Source organism: Gallus gallus, chromosome 1, assembly GCF_016699485.2.
Source record: "Gallus gallus isolate bGalGal1 chromosome 1, bGalGal1.mat.broiler.GRCg7b, whole genome shotgun sequence".
Lineage (NCBI taxonomy): Eukaryota > Metazoa > Chordata > Aves > Galliformes > Phasianidae > Gallus > Gallus gallus.
Window position 1 is genome coordinate 50,060,083 of NC_052532.1, and position 15,194 is coordinate 50,075,276.

The 15,194-nt window shown below is 42.9% G+C and overlaps 1 protein-coding gene across 5 annotated transcripts in view; it reads left to right on the top strand.

The window, feature by feature from the left end:
• The window catches only part of MKL1 (megakaryoblastic leukemia (translocation) 1), a 97,875-nt gene that overhangs the window by 56,693 nt on the left and 25,988 nt on the right, over positions 1–15,194 (top strand). For all 5 annotated transcript variants that reach the window (XM_046907698.1, XM_046907709.1, XM_416243.8 and 2 more), the window contains one exon: positions 11,006–11,071. In XM_046907698.1, the coding sequence (XP_046763654.1) occupies positions 11,065–11,071 (7 nt within the window). In that variant the 5' untranslated portion in view covers positions 11,006–11,064. The remainder of the gene's footprint in view (positions 1–11,005; positions 11,072–15,194) is intronic.

Here is a 15,194-nt window from a genome sequence, read left to right on the forward strand (position 1 = left end):
TAATAGTTGTCACATTGACTGTAGGCAGTTCAGAACAAGGATGGTGTCTTCAGGACCGACATGTGACTGTGAATCTAACTACAGCGGTTTGTAAGCGCTGTCACCACGAAGCTATCTCTGCTGCCTCTTCACTGCAGGGAGCAACGGAAAGGAAACGTGTCTGCCCTTCACTTGCTTTGTTCTGAACGTTAGCAAAAGCCCACCTCTGATAGCGGATCTGGCAGTGTGGGGGTACCTGCTGTTGCCAGCAACCTCCTCTGTGCCCTTCAGCAGAGCTCTGAGCCAGCAGGAACTATTGAATCACCCACAGAATTTGTCCACCAGGCTGAAGTCAAGGGGTCGCACAAGCCATTGTAGACTGCTGCTTTTGAGTTTGTTTATTTTGCCTTATTTTGGTGGGTTTTTTAGTTTGCTGGTTGTTGCACAGAATTATATTATTTAGGTATTTATAGCAGTAATGACATTTAAGAAGCACATGAAGCCTCCTAGCCTGATCTGTGTCTAAGGCTGTGGAACCTCCCTTCCTCAAAACAAACAAACAAAAAAGCCCAACACCCAAACCAAAGTGTTCTGGAGATCTAAAGTCTAGACATTTGCAAGAAAGGGAATATGCAAAGAGAAGGCAAAAAGTAGCAGACAGATGTGTATGATCACAGTTGAGCTTGAGGGGATTTCATGTGCTTTTTGTGTGTAATGTGAACTCTGAGGATCAGCTTCCATACTGTGCTGCTGTGGAGGAACTGACTTCTAATGTAGAGGGATACAATGAGCATAGCTGAAACTTGTAGCTTTTTCACAAGTGCAAACACAATGACAGTAGAATTTCTGTCTCTGACTGTAAAGAATGCGGCAGGCTGTTGTAATAAGAAGGTGGGGATCTTCATTCAAACCTCACAACTTTTACACAATCTAATAGTAATAGGATCAGGGGAAATGGTTTTAAACTAAAAGAGTGAAAATTTAGGTTAGATATTAGGAAGTAATTTTTCCTCAGAGAGTAGGGAGGCACTGGCACCGGCTGCCCAGAGAAGCTGTGGGTCCCTATCCCTGAAAGCGCCCAAAGCCGGGTTGGATGGGGACCTGAGCTGCCTGATGTGGTGAGTGAGGGCTGGAACTAGATGATTCTTAAGATCCCTTCCAACCTAAGCTGTTCTATGATTCTATGTCATGGCTGTGGCATATGTTCTTTGAGGAAACAGCAAAGGTGTTTCTTTCATGAGGAAGTGCAGTAGTTCCTTGTAGCATCCACCTGAATTTCTAGCTAAAAGAGGATGCTGTGATTTGGACAATAGCTGGTGACAGGAATGCTAGGTGGATAAGGAATGCCCTGAGCTTGAATTTTGCATGCAGTATGTATGCTGGGCAAACCCCAATTTGTTTCATGTCCTGTGAAGCAACTGTCAGCACAAACAGACTGAAGCTGGGAGAGGGATGCTAAAGCCAGCTAATTTAAAATTATAAGGACCCGCTTTCCGAGATCCCTTTTTAATCAGTTAATTAGTTCTTCCAAAGAAATGCTAGTTTTGTATTGGAATTTGCATACTTCAAAGTCCTTTTTTCTACCACTTGTGAAAAAATGCATTTGCTTTAATTTGCATTTGGTCTCTATAAACCAAACTTCTTTAGGTGGATAAGAATTTGAAAATCTTAGAAATATAGAATTGATTCCTCAGTTTGGTGGAAAACTCAATAATACAGCTTGTATGTCTAAGGGTCCCATCTTTTTGTACAGAAATTCTGTGCATCTTCACCATGTGGTAGTTTCTGTGAAGGGAGCTGAGAACTTCTATGTGTAGAGGGTGCCCTGAAGTAGAAGGAAGGCTGAACTGCTGGGCCCGTGCATTGAGAATGCACACTGAGAAATGTTTGGGGAAGGTTTGGCCTTGATGTGAGAGGCTGGTAGAGCACTGGAGCTCTGTGTGCAGCGGAAATTGAGTTGTAAAGGAAAAATGCTCTGTCGTGTCTCTTGTTTCAGAAAGAGGCATGGAAAGCTTTTCCTCATTAATTCTAATACGATAAACATGCCTAATCAATCATGTGTTTTATGAATGTCTTGGCATTCTCTCAAGAATTGATTTTTTTTCTGTTTAATAGGAACGCACAAACAGGTATTGTCCCTTGAATGAAGGGTTGAAAATAATCTGAAAAATGACTGAGATTCTGTTGTATCTAAATGGCACACTCCTTGACCTGTCTGCTGTATAATTTTTTTAGATAAAAGAAATTACAAATGACTCTGATGTCTTGGCTTTAAGGGAAGTAGGAATGTTGGAGCTCTTACTTCTTATAGGCAGAGATAACCCTATCCGTACAAGAAAGAAATGAAAAAGGCACAAATGTGTTTTCCCTGATGCAGCTTGCCTTTTATTCTGTCTCTTTAGGAGACAGCCGTAGATTTGATTGTCAGGATATGTCTGTCCGTTCCTTCTTTTTCCTTCATTTGTCCTCATCTGCCATGTCATATTAAGTTATCTTGGAGAATTTCTTGCTAGGGTCTTCTTTGCAAGGTGGCTAAGGGCAATGTTGGTTCCTCCTTGTTTGTTGTTTCATGGAAACGTATAAATCAGTATAGACTTGTGATTTGACTTCACAAGACAAGTTGGGAAATTCTCTATGAAGTCAGATTTTTCCCCCAGGGCTTCCCTTCCAGCTATAGATAGTAACAATGGATATATAGATGGCATCAACAAGCACTCATCACAGATAATAAGAGGTAGTTACGTATTTACTGTCTCATGATAGTGGTGTGTCAATTTTAGGTAGACCTTTCCACCTAGGTATTTTGTTACAGGTCATCCTGTTGGCCCATGCATGGTAGCCAGATTCCATAGATAGGGATACGTGCCTAGCTATTCACACCCTTGGTTTTCACCTAACCAGTATTTCTGGGACTCAATAATTCTACAGGAATTGATACCTTGCACAGAAAGAAGACCCACTTTTCCTGTTGATGAGCTTGTTGCACACTTTTACATGTCGAGTATTTCACTACAAATGCCACCTTCATTTGTCAAAGTCCTATTTTAACAGCTTCAGTGAATCCTGAAATGGGCTATTAGGTGTGGGCTATTAGAGTGGGCTTCTCTGCGTTAGATGGAAAGACTAGTGTACCAACAGTAATATCTGACTTAAAGTGCTAGTAACAAAACAAAGCTTGAATTGCACTAAAAAGCAATGAGTAAAATTGCATTAACCACCTATAAATTTTATGGAATTGCAGGAATTTAAACAAATTAGAAAGGAAGAATGTAAAGGCAAGTGCTGTAAAATGCACAGCAACTGCTGGTGTTTCTTTTAAACCAACATGAAAAGAAATGAGCAGAATTTGGTGTAAAGTTGTGCATCTATTCAGTGTCACATATGTGAGCAGTACCCACATAGTAAACGCGTATGTAAAATTGAAGGCTGGGTTTGTAAATGTGTGAGTCTACGGACTGTTTCTTCCTTCTGTACCTGCACATTTCACCACTGTACAACTGCAGCGCTGACTCAAGCCTTTGAGAAGCACCAAACAGCAGATACCATTCTGTCCTTCCTAGAGGTTGGGTCATGTTATGTCGTTACGCTTCTACCATGCGACTGCTTTTGTCTGTTTGGTAATGTTACCCAGTCACAAAACTAGAATTGCTGTGAATGATGGCTTCGCCTTCGAAATACATCTTAAAATTTAGATTACTTTGATTTTGGCATTGTGTCAAATTTGATATTGAAGCTTCAAAAATGATCTGCTAAGGTGGTTCTTCTGTGCTCAGTGGTGTGGGCAAGCTACCTTGTAGTAGTATGTGAGGATGGAGAAGATCCTTTTGCTTTTGATTGTGTATTTGCTTCTCATTCCGTATTCTTTTGGGACCAGTTTCTTCTGTTGGTTGGGATCTTTGATTCTGCTACGAGTGATATCAAAGGATCCAGGTTTGTGTGACTCCACTAGAAGAGTTAATGCCTCGTGACATGGACTCATTAAATGATAATACATGCAAGTATTTCCTCATTCTTTGAAAACATTTTGAAAGATTATTCCTATTTCATATTTCTCTTCCAATGGCATCTTCCCAACAAAAAGCTTTCGTGAGGAGCATTGCCTTGTCACTGAATTCTGTTTCTAGCAGCCCGAGCCAGGCCTTCAGGCCACCGCTGTGCAGGCAGCATCTCATCTGTCGGCAGGGCTCTGGGAACTGCATGTCATGGTCATGATCCTATACAATCCAAGAACATTTTGAGCTGTAAAATCCTATAGAAACTTTGAAGAGAATGATTTTATCAAGGAACCAGCTCCTCTTGTCCTGAGAGTGAAAGCTGGTTTATTTTCTCTCTTCTATCTCTTTGTGTTCTTAAGTGTCTAGCTGAGATGCCCAGACTCGTGCCTTTTCTATACTTCTCAGCTGCTTTAAAAAAGCTTTTTGAAGTGCTGAATGGAAAAAAACCGAGTGCTGCAAGACCCACATTGCATCCCTGGATGACTGCTTGTCCACCTACTGTGAAATATTCTGATGGTTGTAGCTTTGGAGGTGAAGGATCTGTTCTGTTTTTTTGAGAATTGTATTCCTGTTCCCGTATGTACAGCGAGTTGGGCTCTCGAGAGGATAAGAAAAGGTGGTTGTGAGAAAGATCTCAAGTCCTCTGTACTTGAAGTGCTATTGAAGTTCAACCTCCTGGTTGGCCTTGTGTCAGCGTGCATCTGTCCTTGAGCAAGTGGAGCTGGGTAAGGAGGTTGTCAGCATTCATATATATTCACCCAAATTGTATGAGACACATGCCCACCTAAGCATATTGCAGCTGGGTGTGCTGATTGCTGCAGTGCCGCTAAGAAATCTGTTGTTCACATGACTTGCAGCAAGGATCCACTCGGATGCTGGTTTTGTTTCCTGTTCAGGAGGTGTGGCCCGGACTCCTCCATGGCTGCAGTGAGAAGGACCTCAGTCCTGCCTCACAGGAATAGGAGAGTGCAGCATGAATAGAAACCAATGAGGTATGCCTCTAGTGCAAAAAGTCCTTGTGGCAGTTTGAGAGACTAAACCCCATTTTCACCATAGGATAGTTGCTAAGGAGGAGATGAGGAAACTGCCTGCATTTTAATAGCAGCTGTTGTTGCTGCAGCAGAGAAAAGAGGTAGTGAAATGTGAGATAATCTCACGTAGTAAAGAAATGAACTTCTGCTTAACTGTCCCTTTGCTCAGGCTCACTCCAAGCTGCTCCTGTAAATGCATCCAAACAAACTTAATCACAGGGATGCTGTTTGCAGCACCAGTACCTGCTTGCAGACTGAGGATCAGCTGTGCACTCTGCTGCTTCTCCTTCACCTCACAGAGGGACGCAGATTTTTGGCAGCCCCTTGCCTGGGTAGCAAACTCCCATGTAATCCCTGCAGTTTGGGTGTCATTTACAGTCTGCTTCACTTAAATGCTGCTTCTGCTAACTGCACAGTCTGCTTAAATGCAAAGCCAGTGTGTGTTTCCCATCAGCAGTTAGTGGATTAAAACGCTGTTAGCCTGAGAAAATTGCCCTTAAAATGGGCCCCAAAGTTGGCTTTTCTGTGTTGGCACCCAGCTTTCTAGCAAATTCCATGTCATGGGCTGCTGTTGTCAACTGCACAAAAGGCAGCTCTGAAAAAATGATCAACCTGAGCAATTTGAGAATTATTTTCAAAATTCATTTTGACCGTTGTGTACTCACTCATTGGTCACACACTTGTAGAGCTGTCATCTTTTGTAGCTTCTTGTTGACACCACAGAAGAGCACCCTTTGCTGCCTCAGTCCAGAAGGGTTTTGCCATTGAGGGTGGGCACATGCGGTTCTTGCTGCTGTCTGACACGGGATGTAATCTGGCTTCCCCTTGAAGCATGGAAGGGCTGATGCAAGTCAGCTTTTGTGTTGTAAGCAGGCACAGCCAAAATAGCACTGAGACCATTTGTGGTGCCGGGGGAAGGTTTTCTCCTTACATCTCCAAGTGACTGAACTTTGTCATAAACCAAAGATACATTTTCCATTGGATCCAGGGGTCAGTGTGCTGCATATTCCACAGCTGCTGGTCAGATGTGACTATTTAATGCAGCAGAAGCTAAGAGAAAATTCTTAATGTATTTAGAATGGCTGCTGGTGGCTGAGGGATGGCTGGAAAGGGGCTTTGCCTCTCAAAGCTGTGGTTACGTGCAGTCATATTGAAGTTAGTGTTACAGAAATAGCTGCAATGGTTTTCCTCACTAGCTATCCTGTGCTGTCAAACCCTTCTTGTACTTCTGTATATCGTAGTTGAGCTGGTTGCATCCCGGCTGTTTGGTGTGACAGCGTTACATGGGTTGTGTTCCTGCTGTCCTGGGAGTGGGGAGGGTGCTGCAGCTCTGGGCTCTCACATGGGATGTGCAGAGGTGCTGAGCACTTACACGTAAAGCACCATGACCCGTAACGAGCCTTAAAGTGCATGGTTTGCTTTTCAGTGCTTTGACTTACGCTTGCACTTTCCTCAGCTATGACTATGATAATGAGGTTGGGCTAATTTCACTTGTTCTTTGCTCGTTTCTCTTTCCAATTCCAACTGCATGACTTATCGATTGGGTTGCAAGGAGGAATTTTTACATAGGGCAAACTGCTATCACCGACTTAGAAAGTCAATCAGCGATCTCCACCAGCATCCAGGCAACCAGCCAGCGCGTGGCTCTGGTCTCCGTGAGCCCTGCTCACTCCATTGCTGCACTGGGCTGTGTACTCTGCCTGCCCATGCCTCGCTTAGGCCACCTTCGGGGTTTGTGGCGTTTCCTTAGGAGAAAAGGTTTGACAGAAATGGGGATACTGATTGTTGGGCCTCACAGCAGGCTCAGAGCCGCACACCTCTCATTGCCGGGTCACAGACAACAGGAAATGCAGAATATTATTTTAATTGGTTGTTGTAAATGTGTCGTGGTATGTGACATAGGCTCAAAGAATTGTTTTCTCCTAAGGAATTGAGATACAGAGGCTGTGGCCTAGTTTCAGCAGTCCGGTGCACTCTGTTACACATGCAGTGTGCTTTAGAAGTTGAGGAGCTTTCAGGTAGGTACACCTAAGGGCAGGCACGCTGTTGCAGATTTAGATGGCGAGCTGCAAAAAACATCTTTACTCATCATAAATATTTGTTCTTACCGCTGCTTACTGCTGAGACACCCTGGTGCTGTGGCTGGAGCTGTGTCATAAAAATGTCGGTGTGGGTGCAGCCTCTGTATGTTGCCACCAGCCATCAGCAGACAGTGCCCATGAGTTCCGTGTTCTGCAGTTCAATGGTAAGATGAACAAAAAGTGGCCACAGCTTGCTCTATTTCTTTAACAGCTTAACCGGGTAGGTAGTGTTGCAGTGTTGTCTGTTACTACACGCTCACTGAAGTGCTGCTGTTCCCCTCTTCTAAAGGGCTGCCAACAGCTCACTGTACCATCTTCCAGATGCTCTGGAACCATAGAGTCATAGAATCATTTGAGTTGGAAGGGACCCTTAAAGGTCGTCTAGACCAAGTCCCCTGCAGTGAACAGGGACATGTCTTAGTAATTCTCAACGGAGTCCATTAGAGACCTAGAAGCCTTGTCCAAATTTAAGTGTATTTCAAAACTTGTCATACTTGTGAAATAGATCAGATATTCTCATTTTTTGGTGGGAGAATCAGACAAGGATGCAAAGCTTACAGAATGTTACATAGACACATGTTTGATGAAAGAGATGAGTTATTTTCCAGCCAGCAGATATATGCTCTTCTTTATATGACCTGATTCATTCCTGACTTGGACATTAGTGTAAAGTTTAACTGTGGGGTTGAAAGAAACAGAAGATGGTTGGTTTGTGATTGAAAGACTTGCACTCCGTCTGTCTTTGAGTAACTTTGTATTTGTCTGGTCATTCTAGACCCTTGGCTGAGCTCCACATGGAACAGCCTTGGATTGGTTCTTGGGACATCTGTTAATCTATATATAGGGTTCACACACTTGCACACGTAAACAGGTGATCTCCTAAATATACAAAATGGTGTTTGGAACTCCGAGTACTTATTTAAGCCAAATGAATTCAGAAGTGAACTGAATTAATCCTTTTTTGCCCTCCTCCCAAAATAAACCGTATTGGGAATAGAAGTGCATTCTGTGCCGATTATAACTTCTGCTTAATATGTATGCGTATACATTCACTAATCCCAGGCATTGCCTAATAGCTATTAAAAATACCCAGAAAATGACCTTTTTCCTATTCTTCGGTTTGGTCCTCTTGGCAATTGCTACTTCTTGCTGTGAAGGGACGTGGTGTTTAAAAATAATAGGTGCATAAAATGAGTAGAGAAAAAGGGTAGCAGATGGTAGCCGATATAGAAGTAAGTTATATTTGGAAAATTCATAAGGGAAGCTGAAGTAGGGAAGGGATTTTTGAGCTGCTTGTGAAGTTTGTGTCTGTCTGACTGACACTGATTTCTAATAAGTCTGGTAGTAGTAGGGAGGTTTCAGAGGAGTGGAAGAGAAGTAAAACCTTGCATTGCTAGTGAAAAAGTGAGAGTGAGTAACCAGAGGGTGATCTAATATCAGTTCCAGGGGGACAAAGCTATGGAAAATTTGATAATCTAAATAAGAGCAGCGGTATAATCCTATTATGCAGCTTTTCCATTTTAGGAGAACAGGCCTGCTCAAGCACAATTTTGTTGTTTTCATACTGGAAATTTGGTTTCCAGGGGTTTTGCCTGGGTGTAACAGACTTATGTAAGTTCTCTAATGTAGCACAATATGTTTTAGTTTCTAAAAGTGTCTTTGAATATAATGATGCAGTGCTTAAGTGGTTTAAGAACTGCCTGTAATCAAAGGACGTAGAGTAGAGTTTCTAGTTGGGATCAGCCCGTCATGGCCTGGAAACAAGCACTGCTAAAGGTGTGGAAGGAACAAAGATTAGTGAAGGCATAAATGATCTTAATGATGTTTTTTTTTTTAAAAAAAAGATAATTTAGGCAAATGGGGACAGTTGGGTGAAATGTGCACAGCTACAGTGTGTACATCAAGGAGCAGAAAATGCCGTCTGCATGTGAGTGGGAGAGCTCTTCTCTGTCCCAGCGCTGGGGGGAAAGGTGGGTCAGCTGGGGAGGTAAGTGGTGGAGATAGATGGGACAGTGAGGAAGGCTGAGGGTCCCACCAAATAAATAGCGAAGTGGCAAACCAGCTGACAAATACACTGCTAGATGTGTAAGTGGGAAGAAATGAGTAATACTGAGCTTATCTGCACGTAAAGCTGGGGTGGTAGATGCTGTAGGTCTGTGCTTAGCTGGTGTACATTTAGTGAGATGTGCTAGTTTAGGGTACAGAAATGAGCCCCCCGGATGGCTCAGGAGTGGAAAAAATGCCGCATAGTGAGAGTTACCTGGCAGGGCTGAGACTGCTCGCAGCAGGATGAGGTCTTGCCTCCTCTTTGTATGAGTGCTAAGCAACAACCCAGCCATGCAGGAGCACTCCTGAACCCCCTGAGAAATCCTTTGGCTTAAGAAAGAGAAGAGAGGTAGCTTGGTTGTATGCGGAAGGGCTTTCAGATGTAGAAATTATATTCACACTGTTGTAAACTTCAAAACAAAAAAAAAAAAAGAAAAAGAAAAAGAAGAAAGAATGTTGAGAGCCAATGGAGGTTGGAGCTAGGCGAGTCCGGCCTAGCTGAGGTGAGGATGATTAACTGCTATGCAAGCAACCACAGAAGAGATGGGCTTTTCATCTTTCGTCTACTTCACATGAAGACCAGATCCCTTATTGGAAGGTGTAGCTCAGTTTAATGCAAAGGGCAGACAGAAGGTTTAAGGAAACAGGTAAAATGGGCTGATGTGTGCAAGTAGGTGAAGTGCCATCTTCTGCTTAAGCTTTTTGATCTCTGCTTTAGGGTGTGTACAGTATAAATTCGGGTGTAGTGTAGGAAATGAATGTATTGGACCAAAAGAATACTTCAGAAAGGAAGTATAAGGGTTATAATAAGATTGTAGAACAGTTTTGTTCTCTGGTGGTTCTGCTGCATTTGTGTGGACTTCTCTTATGTGGACTATACCACCACATGTGGACATGAACTTGACAGAGAAATTGAAGTTTAAACAAGGAAGGTGCCATGCCATTCATACTGCTTTATCTGAAGTGTGCTTAGGAGCTTGGGCTTGACTGCAGATGAGATTCAGTGTCTGTCCTCTCAGGTTGTCCTAAATCGGTGCATGTGTGCGTGTGTGTTTCTTTGGTTTTACAAAGTACGTTTCGTATGGATGTTGTCATTGAGTGTTTGTAAGGACAACTTCTACAATTTTGCTTCGATTACATAGTTTGGATGGAAACTGCTGTTAAAATCTGGCTGCTGGAATTATAAGTGAACTGGCCATTTGCATTTGAAAAAAAAAAAAGGATAGTTGCGTTGTACACAGGTAATACATATATTCTGTTGCACTCCAGTAAGTAGAGGGCATTCTAGTGATAAGGGATTCCTTCTGCTGTGGGATAAGGACACTTGTAGAGATAGCCATGATATTTCATTTTCATGAGATGTTTCTGAAGGTGAAAAAATGCCTCAGTTGAAGAAGGAAATTGGTCTTGTAATTTAGAGAACCTAATGACCCATAATTTTCTCGAATCAATTTAATCTGCACAAAGTAATTTGGGTTTTTAGGAGTCATTAGCAGTTGGAGTGTCACTCTGGTTTTATTGGAGTACTGCCAGACAGCGTTCTTCTGTTTGTTTTTTAATATTAATGGTTTGTAAGACCTTGATACTCTAGAAAGAATTGAGAAACAGCCCTAGCTGTGCACATTTTTATCACCCTGCCAAGACCCTTTGCAACTTCCTCCCCTCGTTACCCGCAGCAGAACACGGAAACCTCGATGCTTGCAGCCACTTCTGCAATTGCAGCGGTGCAGGGCAGTGCGGTGGGAGGGGGTCTGCTTGTTCTGCTGCTCGCTGAACTTCTGAAGAAGAAAACAAGATGCATTTGAAAACGCGTTCTCAATTGCTTCTCACACTGATGGTTTTCCTTCTCTTCCCTATCTCTGCTGTTGTGCAGTGCTGCAGTTGAAGCTCCAGCAGCGACGCACACGGGAGGAGCTGGTGAGCCAAGGGATCATGCCGCGTAAGTATCACTTCAGCTCTTTCTCTTGATGTTTTTGTGCTTGTTTTTGAGCTGAGACTGGTTTCACATACGATTTGAAAGATCTAATTGTCCATTTCTGGGTGAACAACATCATATATAAGAGCCCCACCCAGTTCCACCCAACTTTGTCCTTGGTTGGTACTCGAGGTATGGGGCCTCCTTTGCTACTGAGGAGCAGAGTAATGGTTTCAAGTCTAACCATACCCCAAAAGAACATTTGTTTTTTATTGTAGCAGAGACAAGTCTCCTGGAGACCATGCTGTTAGAAGTGTCATATATTCTTGACGCATGCTGGTAATCGCTCTTTTAACAGGCTTCCTGCCTTTGCAGTTTCTGTTCTTGTTTGTCAGCTCCTCAGACCTCTGAGGCAGCTGTAGCTTTGTGCATTCATATTCCATAAACTTGGTCCAAGCTGGCAGTGTGTACAAGATGTTTACCCAGGAGGAGCCATGTTTTATGTTTGTAGCTAGAAAACAAGGCCAGCAAGGGACCTGTGGGCATCAGCTAGTTCTCTTCCTGCAAGGGAAGGCAAAATCCGCAGAGCCAGAGAACTTCAGTGTACTTGTCTGGGTGGGTGCACCGGACGTCCCTTGAGTGAAATAAATTCACTGTCAGGTTAACGCTGGAGAAAAAAACATTGTTGTTTTGCTCCCTGCCCCGTCCCACGTGCATCGGTGCCTCTGAACTAAATGACAACTTGAAGAAAGACCAAAGAGCAAGTGTTTAGAGTTCTGCTCAGTTTCACTTCACAGCTTTAGTAAAAGGCAGCGGCTCAGGTAAATGTTTTCTTCTTTCAGAAGCTTACCCCCTTCCCCATTTCGCACACCTTGAGGACAATATGCTAAAGAATTTCTCATGACTTCTATTTCTGGGGAGCATGTTGTAATATGACACAGCGGCGTGACTTGGACTTTGGTAAAGCCGTAAGGTTAGGCTGTCAGCTCTCTCTCTGAATGAAGAGAACCTGTCAGCACTGCTCTGTCAGCTGAAGCGGCTCACTGGGAGGTAGTGACATGCTCAAGATGTTTCTGGGCTCCCTGTTTAAAATTCTGTTACCAAATTAAATAGGAAAGATTGTCCTGACTGGATATAGTACATCACGCCTATCTTCTTTTTTTACTTGGATAATTCATATACGCACTTCTACAGAATGCACTTGATTTTGGAAGAAAAACTGGTGTCCTGGTGGCTGTGTGATTTGTTAATGCTTCCCAGAAGAAAATACTTCTAAATGTTCTTGACTTCTTTGTGGTCTTCTGCTTTAGGTGGATTGTATGCAAATACTTATTAGGTTTTGTTCCGTACTGGCTTTCTTCAAGGTGTTGCTGGCCTAACTTGTGATTCCTGAGAGGGGTCTGTTTTACAGGCCCTTTGAAAATGAGGCTCTTTCAAGTAGTTCAATTAAGGCACCCAGAGTAATTAGTCAGTCTTAAATTTGCTTAACATACAGCCTAAATAACAAGTCTTTGCAGACTTGTACCCTTCATTGCTTCATTTATGTCTTGTACGTGTGAATTTTATGACAGACCAAAAAGAATGCCCAGTGAAGTATCATTGTGAAAATGTTGGCACCGCATAAAAAGGTTCGTTCTGCGATTAAGAGAAAACATTGTAGCAGATCTGTTCTAAACATGATTTGAAATTGTTTCCCCCCAAACCATGCTGTCATTTATCCATACCTGCCTACTAGAAATAACCACATGTAGGGAAACGTTTAAACATTCTTTGTCTAGGCCGTTCTATTGAGAAGGTCGATGTGAGATAAATTGTGATCCTTAATGCAAAGTCCAGTTTTTAACCTGAGAAGTACAGGAGATGACTAAGGACCATGTTCCTGCTGAGGGCATCTCAGATTCACAGCAGCTTTGTACCTACTTTCAGCAGTTCAGAACGCTCTTTACTTACCATTGGCAATGTGCAGATATCCTGAGTTCCATCATATCCCTACCCTGCACACACTGTCTGTGAAAACATTTAGAAACTTAATTGTGTTCCTGTCATCTGCTACAAAGCATGGCTATGCCAAACCCTGACCCCCACTCTTGAGTTCATTAGTCAGGAAACCAGCCCAGTGCAGCCCTCTCTCATGGTTTAACAAAATGATAACTGGGAATCCAGAGGGTGGTGTGGTGCTGAATGAAATGAGCTGGCACGCTCCCTCCACAGGAAATGCTGGTTGGCTTCTAGCTTCTTGTTTCCATTTGGAGAGCCTTTACACTCTTGAAAGAGTTGTGGCAGTTGTAATTCTATCTCCTTACAGATTTGGTTGGAAAGGGGCTTCTGAAGTCACACTCCTGATTGAACCTGCCTGCTGGACCTCGCTTTGCACCACAGAAAGGTCCCAGAGTTTGAGAGTTGTGTTACACTGAGATGAAGCTGAATTGAAGGATGTTCTGCCTGTGCCTAGCACTCATTCAGTCCATAGGAACAGACTAGAGCTCGTCTGGCACAACACCTACTGTTTCACTACCACATATAGATAGGGATGTCAGTTGATCAACATCAACTGTTTTTCTTGGCAAGTGTGGAGGGTTTTTTTATGCTATCCTAGGTGTTCATTAAGGTTTAGCATTTAATTCAGTTCGGTTCCAGGATCCTGCCACCAAGCAGACCTGCAAAAATCTATGAAACTAAGATGGTACCTGATACCTCTAGTTCTCCTGAATGAAATACAAATCTTACGTGGTGTTTGAATTCAGCATGTGAATTGTAAACAAGGATTTGTATTTTCAGGCTTCCTTCCACACAGGGCTCTTGGCCACTGAGTGGGGGAATGCATTTTGTCAAACAGTTGGTGCTCACAGTAAAGAGCCAGGGAGAGTCACACCGCTCCTGCTTTGCTTGTTCAGAACAAAGCTGGGAGCTGCTTACTTTGTCCCCATGTGGAATTCTGTTTATATGGTAGAAAGGCAAATGTATCAACATTTTTTTACCAAGTACACTTAATCTCACTTGAGTAACCTTTCCAGCCCACCAACCACACAGCAAGGCTATGCTTCACTAAAGAATTAGTGTAATGTAGTTAGAACTAAAACATTTATAAGCAGTGACAGGGGATTCAAAATAATGGAGTTTAATGCTTCATTAATTCCTTTTACTCTTCTGTTATCACTTTACATAACCTTTTACTAGCAGTGGGACTCATTAGTTGAAGATTCAAATTGGACATTGCCCAGAGGAAAGAATTGATAAGGAAGTCTTCATCTGCATCTGACGTACCTGTGATCTGAGCTAGGACCGTACCTTGAAACAAGCAGAGTTTTCACACTTAGTCAGGTTTTGGCCTGTTTTCTGACAGTGACAACAGACAAGCTCTTTTGACTATTTGCATTTTATTTATTTGTTTGTTTATTTATTTTGTAACTGTGCAGGAGTGATTTTCATCTTATTCTCCTAAAATGCAAACTAAACAAAAACTGCTGGCTGTGCTCAGCTCTGCACTCTGTTATGCTGCGGAACAGTCAGATGCCATCCATTTTTACAGCGTTGAATTTAAAGTTTAAAGCTACCGTAAGTATTTTTTCTGAGGATCAGATCTTCGGTTTTCTGCTCTCAAAAAGAATGTTTAACACAGCACCTGAGATACATCTGAGTAGGAAGACGTGTGGGAAGTGTCTTCAACTAAAACAGCAAAAAATTTAAGAGGAAAGGCATTTGGCCAGTGTAGCAATACTCTGCTTTGCAAAACATGTTGTGCTTTCACTGTTTGTTTTCTCTTTCTGTTTTAAAGCTTTGCATGCCCCTTGTTTCATCAATCGGGACTGTGATCTTTGGCTTCTGCCTGCAGACATGAAATAGAGCCACGCAGGGAATGTCATCATGCAGCACAGTCCTGCCCCAGAGCTGCTCTTGTGACCATTAGATTCACCTAAACAGATGAAGCAGAAGTAGAAGACTGTTTCTGGGCATGTGCTGTGCGTTGCTCCATAACAGTGCTTTGTGACTATCTGCAAGGTGCCTCAGGCACTTAGAAAAGGGCATTGTGTGAGCTGGGGGCTAGGAGAACTTGTAGGAGCTTCCCTTTTGCCTCTGTGTACCTGGTGCTCACTAGTTTTTGTGCCTGCATCCAAGTACTCTAATAGTATATTTGGGTTCTGGGATG